The sequence below is a fragment of the Propithecus coquereli genome, unplaced genomic scaffold, assembly GCF_000956105.1.
Source record: "Propithecus coquereli isolate 6110/MARCELLA unplaced genomic scaffold, Pcoq_1.0 Scaffold328, whole genome shotgun sequence".
In the NCBI taxonomy this organism is placed as follows: domain Eukaryota; kingdom Metazoa; phylum Chordata; class Mammalia; order Primates; family Indriidae; genus Propithecus; species Propithecus coquereli.
The window spans coordinates 506,794-524,872 of NW_012148930.1; the positions used below are offsets into that span (position 1 = coordinate 506,794).

The 18,079-nt window shown below is 44.4% G+C and overlaps 1 protein-coding gene across 1 annotated transcript in view; it reads left to right on the plus strand.

Moving 5' to 3' along the window:
- KIF14 (kinesin family member 14) overlaps positions 1–17,173 on the plus strand; it is an 89,310-nt gene extending 72,137 nt beyond the window's left edge. The window contains exon 28 of the mRNA XM_012650451.1: positions 16,918–17,173. Coding sequence (XP_012505905.1) covers positions 16,918–17,173 — 256 coding nt within the window. The remainder of the gene's footprint in view (positions 1–16,917) is intronic.
- The last annotated feature ends 906 nt before the right edge of the window (positions 17,174–18,079 follow it).

Here is an 18,079-nt window from a genome sequence, read left to right on the forward strand (position 1 = left end):
GTTTCCAATTTCTCACTATCACAGATAATGCATCAGCAAGCATTTCGGCACATAAATACTTGCATTTCTGATTATTTTTTAAAGATATATTCATAGAAGTGGGATGATAATATCCAAGGGTATGGAATTAGTAAAGGAGTTTGGTATGTATTAACAAATTTACGCTTCTACCACCGGTATGTGAAAGCATCAGTCTCAGCATAGCCTTATCAACAATAAGTACTGTTATTTAAAAAAATTTTAGGCCATTTAATAGGTGAAAAAATGACATCTTACTTTTGGTTTACTTTAGTGCTTCAGTTATTAATGAAGTCAAACATTTTTTCCATGTGTTATTAACCACTTATGTTTTTTCTTTTATGGAGACATTGTTTATACCTTTTGCTCATTTTTCCATTAAGACATAGGTGGGTTTTGTTTGGTTTTTATTTTAGTTTGGATTTTTAGTTTGTTTTTATGGCTTTGTTTATATTAAGGATGTTAAATTTTTTTCATATGTATTTTCAGCTTCTAGTTCGCCTTTTAATTTTATTATATTTTTTGAAATTCAGTAATTTAAAATTGTATTGGGTAAAAGTTGATTGGCATATTCCATTGTTTCTTTCTGTAAATTTTTTGCCTGGAAAATCTTTCCCCTTCCTCAGAGTGTATAAATACAGTAGTCACCATTATATTCTTCTACTTTTTAATGCTTTTACTTTAAATTCTTTAAAGCATGTGAAGCTTATTTTGCTGTATGATAAGAAGTAAGGAGAATTTTCCCCCAAATAGGTAACAATTTTTAAAGCCAGTTTTCATCTCATACTCCATCCCTTCCTTATTGATTTGTGATTTTTTAAAAATAAATATAATATCCTTGTCAGATGTGGTGGCTCACGCCTGCAATCCTAGCACTCTGGAAGGCCGAGGCGGGAGGATCGCTTGAGGTCAGGAGTTTGAGATCAGCCTGAGCAAGAGTGAGGAACCTCCCCTACCATCTCTACTAAAAAATAAATAATAAATAAATACATAAATATCCTAATACCTTAAATATTCTAGAGTCTGTTTTAGAATCATCTTTTATACTCCATTGATCTATTTATTTATTCTCATGTCATTACCATGTTATTTAAATTAATGTGTCCTTAAGTTGGTTTTTTTGGGCTTTGTTTCTTTTTTTTTTTTGAGATAGGATCTTGCTCTGTGGCCCAGGCTGGAGTGCAGTGGCCTAATCACAACTCACTGTGACCTTGAATTCCTGGGCTCAAGCGATCCTCCTGCCTCAGCCTCCTGAGCAGCTAGGACTACAGGTGCGCGCCACCACGCCCAGCTCATTTTTCTATTTTTTGTAGAGATGGAGTCTTGCTCTTGCACAGGCTGGTCTCCAACTCCTGGCCTCAAGGCCTCCTGTCTTGGCCTCCTAAAGTGCTAGGATTACAGTCATGAGCCACTGTACCCAGCCTAAATTGGTTTTAATATCTGACAGAGCAAATTCTCCTTCACTATTCTTCTCTGTCAAAATTTTCTAACTATTAATATTCTCAACTATTATTTCAGATATATGTTAAAATAATTTTGTCAAATTTAAAAAAATGGTATTTGAATTTCATAAGCCTATACATTGATTGAAACGAAGTATTCTTCCATGAATTTTCCTGCTTCTTTTCTCAGATGTGTTGCTAATTCTAATCCAACATGAGAAGGCCTCCAAAAGTCCCTGGCAGATGACAAAGAGGAAAATTAGAAGCAGATAATAGCTCTCTTGGGTGACTAGTATTGAATATTACATATTTCCTTGTCAGAACAATTAGAAAGAAAAAAATCAGTAGATGCCTTAAAACCTACTGGAGAGTTGAGTGGGCGGTTTCAGAAATAGAAGTTACATGCACATGTATGTTAGGAAGAGTCAGAGTGGCTTTCACTATAAACATGTTGCAGGTACTCAAGAGAACCGCCACGAGCTGTGTTTCCTCCATCTGGAACCTCTGTTTCAGGTGGTGGAGAGCTTGCATCAGAATAGACCCAGCGCCATTGTGTTTTGTGCCCCAACCCTCCGTTCTGTGGGCTGGCGTGTCCCCAGAGGAGTCAAGCATTTTTCACTTAGCTGAGTCAGGATCAGACGCTGGGGATGTTAAAAATAGACGTGTTGGAGAGAAGATTTAGCTTTATTTCATGAAGCATGTGGTCTTATAGGCTGCATACTAAACACCAATGGAAACTTGAGCATTTTAAGCAACCTGGGTGAAAATCCTCTTTCTTTTGGGCTAAGTCAGCTTTAGTGGGTACCTAAAAAAAAAAAACAAAAAACAGAGGGAGAGAGTACACTTCCTTTAAGTTTCCTCTGATTTTATAAAGACTATGCAATGATGGCGTGAACTAATTATAAAGCAAATCTAAAGATCCTGACTCACTTGTTCAGGGTGTTAAGTTGAAGTGGTAGCGGTGTCGGCTGTCTTTCTGGTACAGAGAAGGGAATCTCTGTAATTGCAAAGGGACTGCCCCGGAGTTTTGTGACAAACACCCTCACGCCGAGTGGCTTAAAACAAGGAAACTTTGCTTCTCACTCGTGTCTCAGTCTAACATAGGTCATGGGGCGGGGACTCGGCTCCGTGCGGCCACGCAGGGATCCACGCTCCTCCCACCTGGTGGCTCTGCCCTCCTGTAGGTTCTTAGAATCCTCACCCTTCAGCTAGCACATGGGGAAAGAAAAGGAGGATCCCCTGTAGGATGTCTTAATAGGCCAGGTCCGGACATAATGCTCCTAATGGCCAGGACTCAGTCCCATGGCCACAGCTGACTGCAAAGGAGACTGGAAAGGGCAGCCTGGCAGTGTGCCCGGGAAGAAGAGAGAAGCACAGGTATTAGCAAACGCTAGCAGCTCCTGCCACGGGACTCATTCATTTATTCATGCCTTCATTTATTCATAAATGCTTATTGAACAGCTATTATGTGCCAGATACTAGCTGTAGCTTAAAAGGCAGCAGCCCGCAGGATTGCAGGGTGTCTACCCTCAGGAGAATATGGTCGTGGTCTTGCATCCTCTCTTGCTGGCTGTGGGGGTTCCGCTGTTTGAGCTGCTGGGTGTGGGCGAACAGAGCTTGCGGTGCGCTTGAGAGGACCGCATGAGACGACATATCTGAAGCCCTTGTCATGCTTTACACACAGGTGGTAAATGACCTATTTATTGTGTGTTCATCACATACTATGTCCTCAATATTATTTGCTTTCTATTATGCTATTAAGACACAGAATTCTCACAGTAGTATTTTCCTCTCAAATCTCAAAATAGTGGATTTGTGCTCCTACTTTCACTGCTTACAAATTAAATAGCTGGATTTTCTTTCTACTCAAATATCATTTTCCCAAATGTAAAAAATACTTAATTCTTCAACCCAAGTAGTTATGGTTTTTATTATGGCCCATTTGTACTGTTAATATTGAGAAAAGGAAAATATTCATTTGAGGGCCTGGAAGCTATCGGCAGCATAATCAGTGGGCGTATCGGTGAGATGAATCTCATAGATTTGCTAAATAAAAAATAGAATTTGAGGGACAAAGAGAAGTCTAGTCGTCCACTGTTGTGCTCGCACTGGCCACTAGATGGCAGCGTCTCACAGGACTGTGACCCACTCTGGGGCGACTAATGGGGTCTGTTTGCTCTTGGGCTCAAGTCCTAACTTCAAAACGAACTAAAGGGAGATGAAAGCAGTAGTACAAAAATATCATTTTTTCCTTAATATTGTGAAAAAAATCTCTAAACACTCTCAAGATGTTCTGTTGTGATGTTTATATCCATTTTTTATTAATAGTACCTAGAAGCCAATAGAGACAATAGGGTTACTGTATTTTACGAACACTGTGTCTACCCGAGACTTGTAGGGTTTCGTGAGTCATTTTCTGAGTGTCCTGTGAGCTGATTTCTATTCTTGCTTTTCCATGCACCTTTGGGAGCTGGTCTTGATTGACACTGCTGACATAAATTCTCATTTTTTCCTGGTTAAAAAAAAATTGAATGAGACATTTATTCAGACACGTCAAGACACCTTGAAAGCTGATGGGGGCATTTCCGGCAGCTTTTATCTTTGAGGTGATCGTAAGACTGTCCAGCCTAGGACGGAAGTCAGGTGATGTTTTGTTTGTTGTTTAGTTTTAATTCGTATCTGTACGGTTTTTTCAGGGAACTAAATATTGAATGATAATTCAGTAAACATGGGTGAAGATGATGCTTTAAAAAAAACTTTATTGATACTAATAATCATCACAGAACCTGTCGTTTACTGAGATACTGCAATGTGAGACACTGTTCTAAGGATTTACATGTATTATTTCATCTAATCCTCACTCCAGCCAGGTATGAAATATACTGTTATCATTATTAATGTACAAATGAGGAAACCGACGCAAAGAGAGGTTAAGTAACTTGTCGAAGGTCTCAGACCTAGTTAATAGTGGATACAGGATTTGAACATAGCTTTATCTGACTCCAAAGCCAATTTAAAAACTCAAGCCCTTGTTTTTTCAATCTATCATATTTGTATTGTTATCTGATTGTCTCCTGCCTGGACATCAGGGCAGTGATGATGTATCTACTTTGTTCACCACTTCCAGACCTGTCTGGTACCCAGCAAGCGCTCAAGAATGGTTTGTCAAACAAACAAACTTATAGTGATCATGTTCTCAGAACCAAAATAAAGTCACATGATCTAGAAAAGGCGTTCTTTTTTTCTGATTTGTTGATTTGTTTACATGGAGTCATGTAAAGGTAAAATATTTTACCACACTTTTTATTACCCTTAAGAAATCAACACAATCAAGAAAACTTAAATTGCTGACATCAGAGCTGTAGGGAAGACAGGGTTGCCGCCCCGAAAGAGATGCCGTTGGCTGGGAAGTCCCCACGCAGCAGCATGAAGATGGCCAGCTGGGTCGTGGGTCCGGGCAGTGAAACCAAAAACCTCTGAGTTCCGAGAAGAGAGGGGCCTTGGGAGGTGGGGGCAGAGCGTGTCAGTGAAGGTGTCAGGGTCGTGGCAGGAGGACAGGTGGACGTGGGTGGCGCAGGATGGGCGCCAGGTTCTAGGTCAGCCAGGAGGGCGTTTGTTCATCCCTCCCCCCAGCGGCGGGTCCTCTGCTTTGTCTCGGGTGGAAATAAGCACGGCAGGGCTCGCAGCTCCGACCTTCTCTTGCAAGTTCCCGGTTCAAACTTTGGCACTAAATCTCGGCTTTAACGAGGGGCAGCTTTCGGTGTTTCAGCAATAGTTCTGGAGCCTCCTCCTCCTGCTGTCATGTTTGTGGGTTTTATCTTTGTGTGTGTAATTGGAAAATTCCCTGGTGAGACTGGAAAAAAGCATCAATGTCGCTGCAAAAATGGGCTCTCAATCCAACCTATGCGATCGGGCAGGCTTCTGAAAGTGAAGCCCATCAGAGAGGTGAGGGTCAGGTGGGTAATTTCGCCCGTGGCTCCAGTCGGACATTGGTCTTTGTTCTGTACTATTTGGAAATGGCAACAGCCCGGGGACGATGAGGACGTGGAGTATGGCACATAAAACACATTTACGACACCCGCGGCGGCAGAGCTTGGTCTGCTCGCAACATCCGGGAACAGGAGCAGGTCTGTGCTCTGCCTGAGCCAGCCTCGCAAGCTCCCAGAGGGCCTTGGTGTCGCTAAAGGGATGTCCGGCCACCCAAATGCCAACCTGCAAATCTCTCCTTCCACATCTCATCACCTCCTGCTGTCTCGTTTATCTTCTCTTCGCCAAAGACCAGAAGAAACCACCTCCAAATGGATTCTTTTTTTGGTCCACCAAACCCAAATCTCTCTTCTCTGTGATCCTCAGTCATTTTTTTCTGGAAAATTCACCGAAAGACTCTTATGTTGCATTTTAACGTCCCATCATCGAGTGTCGCGTGTGCTGTGTAAGCAGGGCCGCATGCACTGGCAGGTAACTGAGACGGATCTGCTCGTGAAGCGAGGATGCGTTGCCAGCTGCAACAGCTCCTCTCCTCTCGTCCACATCCCCGCCGTGCGGTGAAGCGCCCTTCGGTTGCCAGAGACCCATCCACCTGCAGGGAAATCTCCCTCTCGCCTCTTGGTGGGAGCCTCACTTTCCCTCCCACCTCCAGTTTTCACATCTCTGCATTCCCCAACTCTTTTGGGCTCATATTTAATAGACCTGTGTTGGTGTAAATCAATGCCTATAAACCGTTCACCTGGGAAAGGGGAGCTGGTATTTTTTATGACCCAAAGGACAGTAAAAGCAGCCCCCACATCGGGCAGCCACAAGTTTTGTGACTGAGTTATTAAGTTCTTGTTAGATCTGTCCCGGTCCTGACACACTGCACATCTCTCGTAGCCTGTAATTTCTCAAGTAGGAAAAGAGCTAAAAGACAAGCAAGCTCCATCTTGAAACACCCTGGAATCTCAGCTGCACTGGCAGTTTGAGAAATAATTCCAGGTTGAGTTTCCAGTGAGGGCAAGAATGAGATGTGTTAAGCGTGGGATGAATGAAATAGGTTCTACCGCAGTGTGTCATTTGCTATATCAATGTATTAATGAACAGTTCTTATTTGATCCTATATTTGTTTCTTAATGTATTCTTCTAGAACAGGGGTTAGCGAACAATGGCCCGTGGGCCAAATCTGGCCCATTACTTGTTTTTGCATGGCCCCAAGGCTAAGAATGGTTTTACATTTTTAAATGGTTGAAAAAAAATCAAAAGAATAACATTTTCTGATGTGAAAATTACGTGAAATCAAATTTTAATGTCAAAAAATTAAGTTTGATTGGAACACAGCCATGCTTGTACATTTCTGTCTTGTCTATGACTGTTTTTATGCTACAGCAGAGTTGAATAGTTGCCACAGAGAATGTACGGCTTGCAGAGCCTAAAATATTTACCATCTGGCCCTTTACAGAAAAAGTTTGTAGACTCCTGTTCTAGAAAAACAAAATGATGCCTCTTTGTTCGCAAATAAATTCTCAGAATATGACTCCCCAAAAGGCTTCGCAATTTTTTCATCTTTAGGGAGCACCATTGCACAGTGGCCCCTCTGCGGTGGGTCCGATCTCATTTTTTTCCAAGTGGTTCTTCAGAGTGGATGGTTGCCCGCTTGAAGAATGTTGTTCAGTATTTTTTTCCTAAATGTCACTTTTCAACAGGGACACAAGCTCTTTATTTGAGGAAACTATAAATTGGTGTTTCGCATCCCTGGCTGTATTTTAGAATCACCAAGGGAGTTTTAAAAATCCCAGAAACCAGATTGTACTCTAGACCCACTAAATGAGAATACTGGGCCCAGCATTAGTATTCCTTAAAGTTCCCCAGGTGGTTCCAGTGTGCCACCAGGGCGGCCACCAATGTGGAAGTTCAACTTCCGAAGTTAGAGCCCTCTGCTATTTAGAAATTGATGTTTCAATTGTTGTAGCCAATGCCATTGGAAATTCAATTTCTTTTCATAAATATTTGTTTTTTTGTTTGTTTGTTTTTTTTTTTTGAGACAGAGTCTCACTGTGTTGCCCCGGCTAGAGTGCTGTGACGTCATCCTAGCTCACAGCAACCTCAAACTCCTGGGCTCAAGCGATCCTCCTGCCTCAGCCTCCCGGGTAGCTGGGACTACAGACATGCACCACCATGCCCGGCTAATGTTTTCTATATATTTTTAGTTGTCCAGTTAATTTCTTTCTATTTTTAGTAGAGATAGGGTCTCGCTCTTGCTCAGGCTGGTTTCGAACTCCTGAGCTCAAACAATCCGCCCGCCTCGGCCTCCCAGAGAGCTAGGATTACAGGCGTGAGCCACCGCGCCTGGCCTATATTTTCTTTCTCTTTGTTCTGGGAGATTTTCTCAATCTGGAGTTTTAATTCATTCCTCAGTTTATTCCTCAGCCATGTCTTCTGCCCGTAGAATCGAGCTGGAGTCCTAGCAATGCCCTGCAGGGCTCCTGACCACCTCCCCAGCCTCACGTCCCCTGATCCACGCTGTTCGTGACCTGCTTTCCACAAATGCACACCAAGCGCAGAGCTGCTCCAAGCTTTGCCGTCCTTCTCTCTGCTTCTGGACCTCCCCTCCAGCTCTCTGCTTGGCTCGTTCCCTCCCACCCTTGGAGTCTCAGGGGAAGGCCCTGGAGAGCCCTTCCTTGACCTCCCTCCACTCAGCACCAGTTGCTCTGTCCCGGGTCACCAGGTTCATTTCCTTCGGAGCACTTACCGCTGTCTGTATTGATCGCGCCTACTTACAGATTGTCTCTCTTGTCACTGAAAGTGTTCAGGACCTGGTCAGTCTTTCTCACCTCTGTCTTCCTTCCGGGCTTAGAAGAGGCATGTAGCAGGCTGACTTAATCCGTTTGGATTGCTATGCCGGACTATCATAGACTGGGTGGCTTCAAACAGCAAATATGTATTTCTCACAGTTCTAGAGGGTGGTAAGTTCAAAACCAAGACACTGGCAGATTCGGTGTCTAGTAAGAGCCTGTTTCCTAGTTCATAGATGACACCTTCTCACTGTGTCCTCGCGTGGTTGAAGGACCCAGCTAGGTCGCTGGGGTCTTTTTCGTAAGGGTACTAATCTCATTCATGAGAACTAATCAGTGGGGTCCCAAAGACCCCACTTCTTAATACCATCACCTTGGTGGGGTGGGGGGATTTCCACGTATAAATTTTGAGGAGACACAAACATTCAGATCATAGTATAGGCACTCAATAAATATTTGTTGAATGATTAATGAATACATTTGTTTTAGACTGTTTCAATTTTTATTTTTTTTGGTTCTACAAGAAAGGTAAGTTATAGATACTCAAATCAGTGCAAACATCAAACATAATTGTAAACTAGTGAGCGTTTTCCTCTATTGACCTGTGGAGCACACACCCAAGAATTTAGTCTATTGCGACTAAGCACTACAATTAATAGGTCTCTGGCAATGTAGAAACTGCTTTATATAATGCTTACACACCGACTACCAAATTTTATTTCTTTTATTTCATGGATCCGTAGAATATGTTCACTGAACATGGATTAAATGCCCCTGCTAACCTTCAACCTGTACCAATTTCTCCTTTCTCTGGAACGTTAGCATCACACAACCGGTAAATGTCTAAGTGTGTTCACCTCTACTGGCTGCTCTTGCATGTGTCGGTCTTGTCTCAATGGGACGGTCAAGTCAGGGAGAGCTTATGTTTTTGTCATGTGATTCTGTGACTCTTCTCTCACTGTCGGGGACCCAGCACAGCAAAAATGCTAAATATGCATCGGCAACATACCATGTACCAATCAGTAACATCATCACTAGAAAATCGTGCTTATTTAATATTTCATTAAAGCTGCGCCTTGATAGTGTCATTTAGTAATGCACCAGATGAAGCCACGGAGCACATCCGTCAGGGATGGCACTGTCCTGGGTGTTCTGGAGGAGGCTGGACGAGTAAGACAGTCCCTTCCTGTAAGGAGCTTGTGATCTCACTTAGGAAATGCCATATATAAAAAGTTAATTAACAGGGTATTGTATAAAAAGATGGGAATTTTAGTGCTAGAAAATACAATGAGGATCTCGCCTAGATATTGGCAAACTTCTTCTGTAAAGGACCAGATAGTGACTATGTTAGGCTTTGCAGCATGTGGTCTTTGTTGTAACTACTCCACTCTGTTGGTCACCAGCAGACAGCAGGCAGCATTCGGCCCCAGGCTATAGTTTGCCAACCTCTGTCCATGGTATTTCAGTAAGTGTCTTTAGAGAAGAAGAAAGCTGGGCTCCTGCGGTCAGGCAGGCAGCGCTGCAGGAGGAGGTGGGAGTTGCCCTGGTCTTGAAGGTGCGATCAGGTTTGGAAAGCGGAAGGAGGAAAAGCAGGCGTTGAAGTCAGATGACCATGACAAGCAGCAACGCAAAGCTGGGTAATGGGAGAAATGGTGAGAAGATATCGTGGCAGGAAAAGGATTTGCACTGAGCAACAGAGGGAGAGAAATAAGACTGAAAAGATGGTGGGATCGTTGGGATAACAGGCTAATCCGGTGGGCCAGAGCATTGGAACTGTTCCACTTAAACAGCAGAGGTAAATGATACCCCAAAACAATGCTATTTCTATAAACTGTTTTATCATAGAAACTAATTCATCATTCTATTCCATAATGTTTGTTTTAGCAAAAACAATAAATGTCATAAATTGCTTACCATTGCGCAGAATGAATGCTTTAGGAACAGATGGTTTTTGGTGGTTTTGAGGACCTTGCCACATACTCCTGGAGGTCTCCTTACCTTAGTTTGGAAGGATGGCTGTGGGTAAGGAGAAGAATCCTGAGAAGGGCTGGGCTAGAGAACGGAGCCCTTTATGAAGGTCAATATAATGCACTCAGATGGCCGGGTTATGTGCACAGGGATGAAAACTGAGGGGCCTGGAGGCAATTAGAGAGCTGTTTTCATAGTCAGCTGGGAAGTCCTGAGGGTCTGTGGCGGAGGGGCTGAGAAGGCAGAAGACAAACATACTCAGAGGCAAGGATGCCCGGGTTTGACGCAAAACAGTTGGGCAAGAAAAATAGACACATAAAATAATGTCAAATTTCAAATTAAGACAGAAGAGTGATCATTATTTGTGCTTAAGTTTAGAGATACCGCATTTTGTTGGTTCTCGGATGCATGTGTCTTAACATCTTTACATATCTGGAGTCTGAATGCATCAAACAATTGCCGCACCACCCAGTTTAGTTGCAGGTTTTGTTTCTTCTTAGTGGATCACACGATCATGAGGTGTCTTACCGTGGCATCTTAGATTTGTTGAAATACGGTATTTGTAAGGATTTAATTACAAATTACTTACTAATAATCTCTTTCTTCAGGCCCATCAATCTGATGCTAAAAGCTACCGCAACTTGCAAGATGGCTTTTTGAGCCCATCGTGGGAATTTTTGATCCTATGCCTAAAAAAAAGGTGGTTCTCATTGTCCCATCAATATGTCAAGGCAGCACAGACTATGATCTTTTCCTGAATTTTCCTTTTGCTCCCATAACTGCTCAAAACGATTCAGATGCAGGTTTCTGAGATCACTTGATTTTTCACCTACTACCCAGCAGAGGCTACGTTGTATCCCAAATTCAAATAAATCAAATAACATTCTTCTATCACCTTTTAAAAGATGAAGATTTTATTAAAATATGTGGATATTTTTCTTTAGACCATGTCCCGCCTTATTTATGGCAATTATTTTATGGTCCATGTTAGCTCCAAAGGTTTTCTGAAAAATTTTCTCAAGTATTAAATGGCTTGCAATATTCTAAACCTTTGGAAGGTGTTCTCGCATTGAGGGGGTGATTCCATGAAGCGTGAGCTGCCCCGGCTATTCTTGCCTCAGTCTGAGAGCGTGGACAGAGCTCTGGGCTGGCGGGGGCTGCAGGATGAAATGCACGGAGCTTCCCCTCCCTCCACAGTTTCCCAGCTGCCCCCATTTCTGGATCCCCACTTGTTTCTTGTTTTTTCTAGAGTAAGCCCTGCCTCCCCTTTCTATTTCCCTATAGGGAAAGAATCTGATTCACTCACATGTAAAGTCAGATACAATAACTTATGGCCTGACTCCCCCAGCGGCTCTTGCATTTGTAATTGTGAGCTCAACCCTTTAGTCAAATCATGAAATTTCAGGACCCCAAACTTACATTTAAAAATACACACTACAGAATGTCATCTATACAGAGAAACAAAAGTAATAATAATACTTCATGGGGTGACTGTATGGGCCAACTAAGCAGATTTTTTAAAAAGTGTCTGGCACACAGTACACACTCAATAAATGGTGACTGTTATCACTATTGCTGTTGGGGGACTGCTTCGCAAATCCCCGTGTCCTGTCAGAAGCTGTTGTCTCTGCAACGGCAGTGGAGACAGCACATAGCTCTCCTGTTACATAAGATAAATGTGGTCTGATGTTGTAGGCAATGAGCTTCAATAACTATAGATTTTATAACACATTTCTGGTGGGTAATTTTTTCTTAAATTTCAAAGAGGTATGTGTTTGTCCGTTGTGGTCAAGTTCAGCTTACTCAAAGTGAGGAGCAAGTCGTAGGAGCTCTCACCGAGCAACAGGAAGCTTCCAGTGCAAAGACCTCATTCCAATGTCTTATAAGGCAGTAGAGAACTTATGTGTCTTGGGAATTTAGGGAAGGTCTGCTAACATCGTATTCTTCTTTCCTTAAATTTTCCCACCCGCAATATAAATATTTTTAATAAAGTGAATTCTGCAAGGCACCTACGAGATGTCCCTCTCGGGACATGATCTCAAGGAGATCCCAGGCTGACAATCAGGTTCTGAGAAGGGGAGTGAGGTTGGCTGGCCCTGCGGAGACTGGGATTGATGAATGGTGTTGTGATAAGCAGGGAAACAGATCAGTGGCGGCCTCTGCTCCCAGCTGTCACAGCTGTGCCTCTTCTCCCTTGCAGCCTTCTAAAGCACCTCCTTTCCTGTGGAATTTCTGTAGATCATTTGCTCAGACGCCAAGATGCCATAGCAGCAGCTGGCTCTGAGAATCCGGTCAGATGCACGTATTTGTTGTGGTTTAGAACATTACCTTAGCGATTCCCCCTCCCTGCCTTCCCCAGGAGTGAAGGGGAACACGTGTACTCTAACTTTGGAAAGAGAGAGCAAGCTAGTCAAATTGCAAAGCCAAGTGCACTGTTAATAGGGGAAGGTAGTGCATTGTTTCTTTTTCTAAAATGTTTTATAAAGGGGACTGAGAGGTGAGCCATCACATGGTTTTGTAGACTCCCACACATAGATTGCCAAGCGTGACTTGGTGTCTGAGTTAACTTGCCCGCTACAGCAAAGCGTCATTTCAGACATAAGGTGACTGTTACCTGGTAACAGGCACTCAGACCACCTTCAACGCAGGTCCCTTGGTGTACTTTCTTTCCCAGCAGTCTCAGGGAGTCAACCGTTCCCTCCTGAATAATGATCTAGGCTGGCTGTGGCAGGAGCCAAAGGCAAGCCACATGAACATAGCTCCAAATTCAGCCCATTGTGCGATGTGTGGATGGGTTTCAAGGTCACTAAAGATATTAGCAGGCTGGGCACAGCGGTGCTGGCCCGTAGTCCCAGCTACTTGGGGAGCTGAGGCAGGAGGATCACTGGAGGCCAGGAGTTTGAGACCAGCCTGGGCAACATGGTGAGACTCTGTTGCAAAAAAAAAAAAAAAAGGCATCGACGTCAGCGATACATGAGTTGTTTATTCCATTGGCCAAACAGGTATCGCTATTCCCATTTTATATGTGAAGAAACTGAGGCTCAAAGAGGTTGATAGGGGACAGAACTAGAAATAAGACCCACATGCAGATCTTTTGAGTCCTTGTGATGTTTTCTTTCTACTACGTCTTGTGCCCTTGTCAGTCTATGATTCTGAAATACGAAAACTGGCTTTTCAGACCTGGGTGACGGCGCTGGTCAGCGTTGTTTCAAAGCCTGTGTCCCAAAATGCAGACTTTATTTTCTGCGAAGGTGAGTTGTGGCTTTGAAGTCAGCAACAGAATGAGATTATTTAGCATTATTTGTTTTTATTGCATCCAATTATGCCTTAATAAGTAATCTCCAAGTAAATAATTGGCATAATGAAATGAGTATTTAAAGAAGTTTAGGTTTATGACCCTTTTTATAGCAGTGCCAGAGATATGAGCAAGACTAAGAAATCAAAACATTTTTGAAGAAACTCTTGTCAGTTCAGTTTCATGCTTTCAAAATGGGGCAGTACTGAAGTACACACCGCTCCTGAGGGTCTTCTACACAAAACTAGCAAGTAATTTTTCTGAAAATAAGATTACAGAAATGTGTTTTTATGGGAGAAAGCTTGTTTAAATATACATTTTTTTCTACTTCTAAACATGGAAAAAAATATTGCACTTTATTTTTAAATGTAAAATGCATATTTCTGAAAGCAGCATGACTGAAAGCTTTTCTCTTAAACTTCTACTATTTATTTATTTTGCCATTATCTGATATGTCAGCAGTGTCTCGTAATGCCTTGTGTCACACAAAAGCAAACACAGTCACGTTACATTAATGACTAGGCTGGGATCATATAACTGACTGGCTATAATTCTACGCCCCCTTGCTATAAAAAACATGACCCTAAATCCTAACCAGCTTTTGAATAAAAGGCCCCACAATTATGATATGGTAACAAAGTTCATGTTATATACAATTTGATTGTTTCAATGCTCTTTGCCCATCCATTTTCATTTTGCCTGCTGTTTGTGTGTGTCAGTAAAAAGTCAAGTGGAAAATCCACTCTTTGGTATTTCAGGCACAACGTTCATTTACCCAGCATGTTCGGCAGGATAAAACTAAATATCGTGGAAACCTCTTTTATAATCCTGGTGTTTGAAGTTAGGACTAAACCCGCCTTGCAATGTGATTGTAATCACAGACCTTTTCCATATGTACGCAGGTTTCCCAAATGAGGCCCAGGTAATAATCTACGTCTAAATATATAATCAATCACTCCAATACCACCTGGTTTTTTAGCTAGACTAGTCTTTACCAGTTAGTAGTTGCTCAACAAGTGCTAAGTCTCTGGAGGAGAAACTAACCTCTGTGGTCTGTTACTTACCCAAAGGGTTCAGTAGAGATTGCTAGCAAAAGCAGCCGCGCGTGTCTAGCATGTCAGGCAAAACGACACTAGTGAAGGCAGCTCTGTGTGATTTTGTCTTCCTCACAGAGGGAGCCCTCACAAGAGCTCTAGCATGCACTTTTGTCCTTTCTGTGAGTCTTGCGGGGTTATGTTTCGGAGGCTAGATAGAGAAATCTTCCACTGTTGTACCATTTCCTTCAGTGCCTGCAGCTTTTATTCCTTTCAACAAGTGTTTAGAAGAAAGTGTTGATGCTTATTAATCTGTTTCTTGTCTTACAAATGTGCTTACGCATGATTGGTGGCAAAACTGTCTCTCTGACAGCTCTCGATGTAATCTACGTGGCAGGACAAGATTGTTACACTGAACAGATCTGTTTGGAATTGTTATTCTTTGTAATTACCTTCATTAAGTGAAAGCATGTGTCAATCAACTTGGAACTTTAAACATACCTGTAATTTGCAAGAAAAATGCATTCTGATTTCCTATAGGCACATGTGTGCTTGAAGATGAGTATACATATAGGTAGGTATGTATTACAGAAACATGTTTCTGTAGTTTTCTGAGTGTAATTTCTCCCTGGTTTGCATGTGGTAACTTTAAATATAAAGTGCACAACTCCAGAAAATGATATAAACAGAGTTAAGTTTAATAAATGACTAATTTATGTACTAGTGTGAACAGATACCTTTTTTGACACCTGGTCTCGCTGTCACCCAGGCTGGAGTACAGTGGCATCATCCTAGCTCACTGCAACCTCCAGCTCCTGGGCTCACGCAATCCTCCTGCCTCAACCTCCCAAGTAGCTGGGACTACAGGCCTGCACCACCACATCCAGCTAATTTTAAAATTTCCTTGTAGAGATGGGGTCTCGCTATATTGCCCAGGCTGATTTTGAACTCCTGGCCTTTAACTCCTCCCCTTTCAGCCTCCCAAAGTGCTGGGATTACAGGCGTGAGCCATGGCGCCGGGCCTGAACAGATACTTTTTAAATAAAGAACACACTCCTTCCTAAATCTCTGTAATAAAAGTATACATTCACATGAATTTTAACTGCCACTCCTTACTATGAATATAAATTTGAAAACACATTTACTCTTTTGCTTTACTACATATTGTACATCAACCATGGGGTTATAACTTTCTTGATTCGATCAGCGGGCCGGGGTGACCATTTCAGGAAACTTCCCGAGCTTTATTTAACAGGCCAGTTAAACAGGCCGCTCATTCTGCCTTTCACGACGTATAAACCAATGCCCTTCTCTGCCTCGGTGCGACAGACGCCTGGCGCGTTCACTCGTTCATTCACCATTCGTTTCATTCTCTCATTCCCTCATCCACATTCATGGAACAACCGCGGTGTCCACAGCACCGCGGGAGATTAGAAAATGAACAAGACGCTCAGAAGCGGATCTAGGGAAGGAAATGGGAGAACAGCGCAGGCGTCCCGGCCCAGCGTGCTAGCGCGGCTTTCCCGGGCTGGGCGTCACGCAAGTTGCTTCTCCGCGTCCCCCGCGCGGCCGCCAACCCCCACCAGGGGGCGTCCGCGCACAGGAGGAGAAGACGACGGAGGCGGCTGTGCGGCCGCCCGGCGACTCCCTCCCTCCTCCGGGCGGGAGTGACTATTAAAGTGAGGTTCTCGAATGATCCGGTGACTCCAGTGATGCAGCGTTCGCTCGGTACAGGAGCCAGAGGGACCTTCGCGGACCGGCTTTCTGCAGCCTCCAACCCTGCGGCGGCTTCCGGCCTCCCACAGCGGAAGCGGAGACGCCTTCCCGCCGCCTCCCCCCGCCTCGCCGCATCTCCTCCTCGCCCGCTCTCGGGCACCCCCCACTGCGGCCTTCGCACCGCTGTCCCCCTGCCTGGCGCTCTCCCCACCTGGCCAGGTCTCCTCCTTCCGGTCTCCGTCAAACACCCGCGTCTCCGTGACGCCCCGGTCGCCGCCCCTCCCCCGTCCGTCTGCCGCCGTCGACGTGGGACTATGTACTGTGCTCGTCGCCTGTCTCGCCTCACGAGGAGGGAGTTCTGTGAGGGCAAGAACGTTCCTTCGTTTCGTTGCCTGACGTATTCCCGGTTCCCAGAGGGATGCCGGGAACGTCGTGTCTGTTAAATATTTTTTTGAAGAAATGAGTATTTCCGGGTCCCCCCGGGCAAGCGCAGTAGAGCTGGTTTTACGGGAACGTCCGTTCTCTAAACTTCGCTGTGTCTGACGGAAGCATCTGAGGTGCGTGTTGGGAGCAGCACGCGTCTCGGTCCCCGCGCCGCGCGGGTAAAAACCGCGGCCCAGGCCCGAGTCCTTGCTCCGCCGTTCCCGGAGCTGCGGCCTTGGGCGTCCCTTCACGTGCAGGCGCCTCAGCCTTCACGTCACCAAGTGGAGACGGCGAGGGCACGAGGTACCCGAGGGCTGCGGCGAGGCGTCCCCGGTGGTCTGTGTGAGGCGCTCAGACCGGGCGACGTCTGTGAGAAACCGAGGCTGTTCCAGAAACTCCCGGTTGCAGGAGCGCTCTGAGGAGAGACCGATGCAGATCATGGAACCTCTGGAACAGTTTGAGAAAACCGACCTGGAAGAGAGGCCGGGAGGGGTCGGGTGTGGGGACATCTAGGGGGAGGGATCCTGCGAAGCTGGGAAGTCTAACTCAGACCCGAGGCGAAGCCCGCCAAGCCCCTGGTGGCCTCGGCGTGGGGCTGAGTGAACGCGGATGGGTGGACATGGGTGCGGGTGTCACTTGGGACTGGAGCTGGCCCTGTGCCTCAGAGCAGGGCCTTTAAAACATAAAACAGGCTGGTGGCGGTGGCTCACGCCTGTCATCCTAGCACTCTGGGAGGCCGAGGCGGGAGGATTGCCTGAGTTCAGGAGTTCGAGGCCAGCCTGAGCAAGAGCGAGACCCCGTCTCTACTAAAAAAATAGGAAAATTAGCCAGGCGTCATGGCGCATGCCTGTAGTCCCAGCTACTCGGGAGGCTGAGGCAGGAGGATCGCTTGAGCCCAGGAGGTTGAGGCTGCTGTGAGCTAGGCTGACGCCACGGCACTCTAGCCCAGGAGACAGAGTCTCGCTCTATCTCAAAAATAAAAAATTAAAAAACTACGAAACACTAATCTCTTTCCTAAGAAGGGCTAGAAGTTCCACGAGTGCCTGGAAGTGGAGGCTGTGAAAAATAGTGAGACTAGTACAGAAAACTATTCAGCATTGAGAAAGAAAAGTCGTTATTAAATTAAAAGGGAAAGATGGGAAAGAACTTATAAAATACCCAAAGGATGCATGCAAAGGTTATTATACTTTCCATAATTAAGAAAAATATTTTTTATAGGTGATGGGTCATATCTCTTTGTATTATATGCTGACTGCTGTGATTATAATATTCCAGTCAACACACTCTCTTAGCATCTACATGGGTTTTTAAAAATATGATCATTTCAGCATTTACAGTTTGCTGCTGTCAAAGCATACATTCTAACAGCTTTATTGCGATATAATGCACCTACCATATAATTTGCCCATTTAAAGTGTA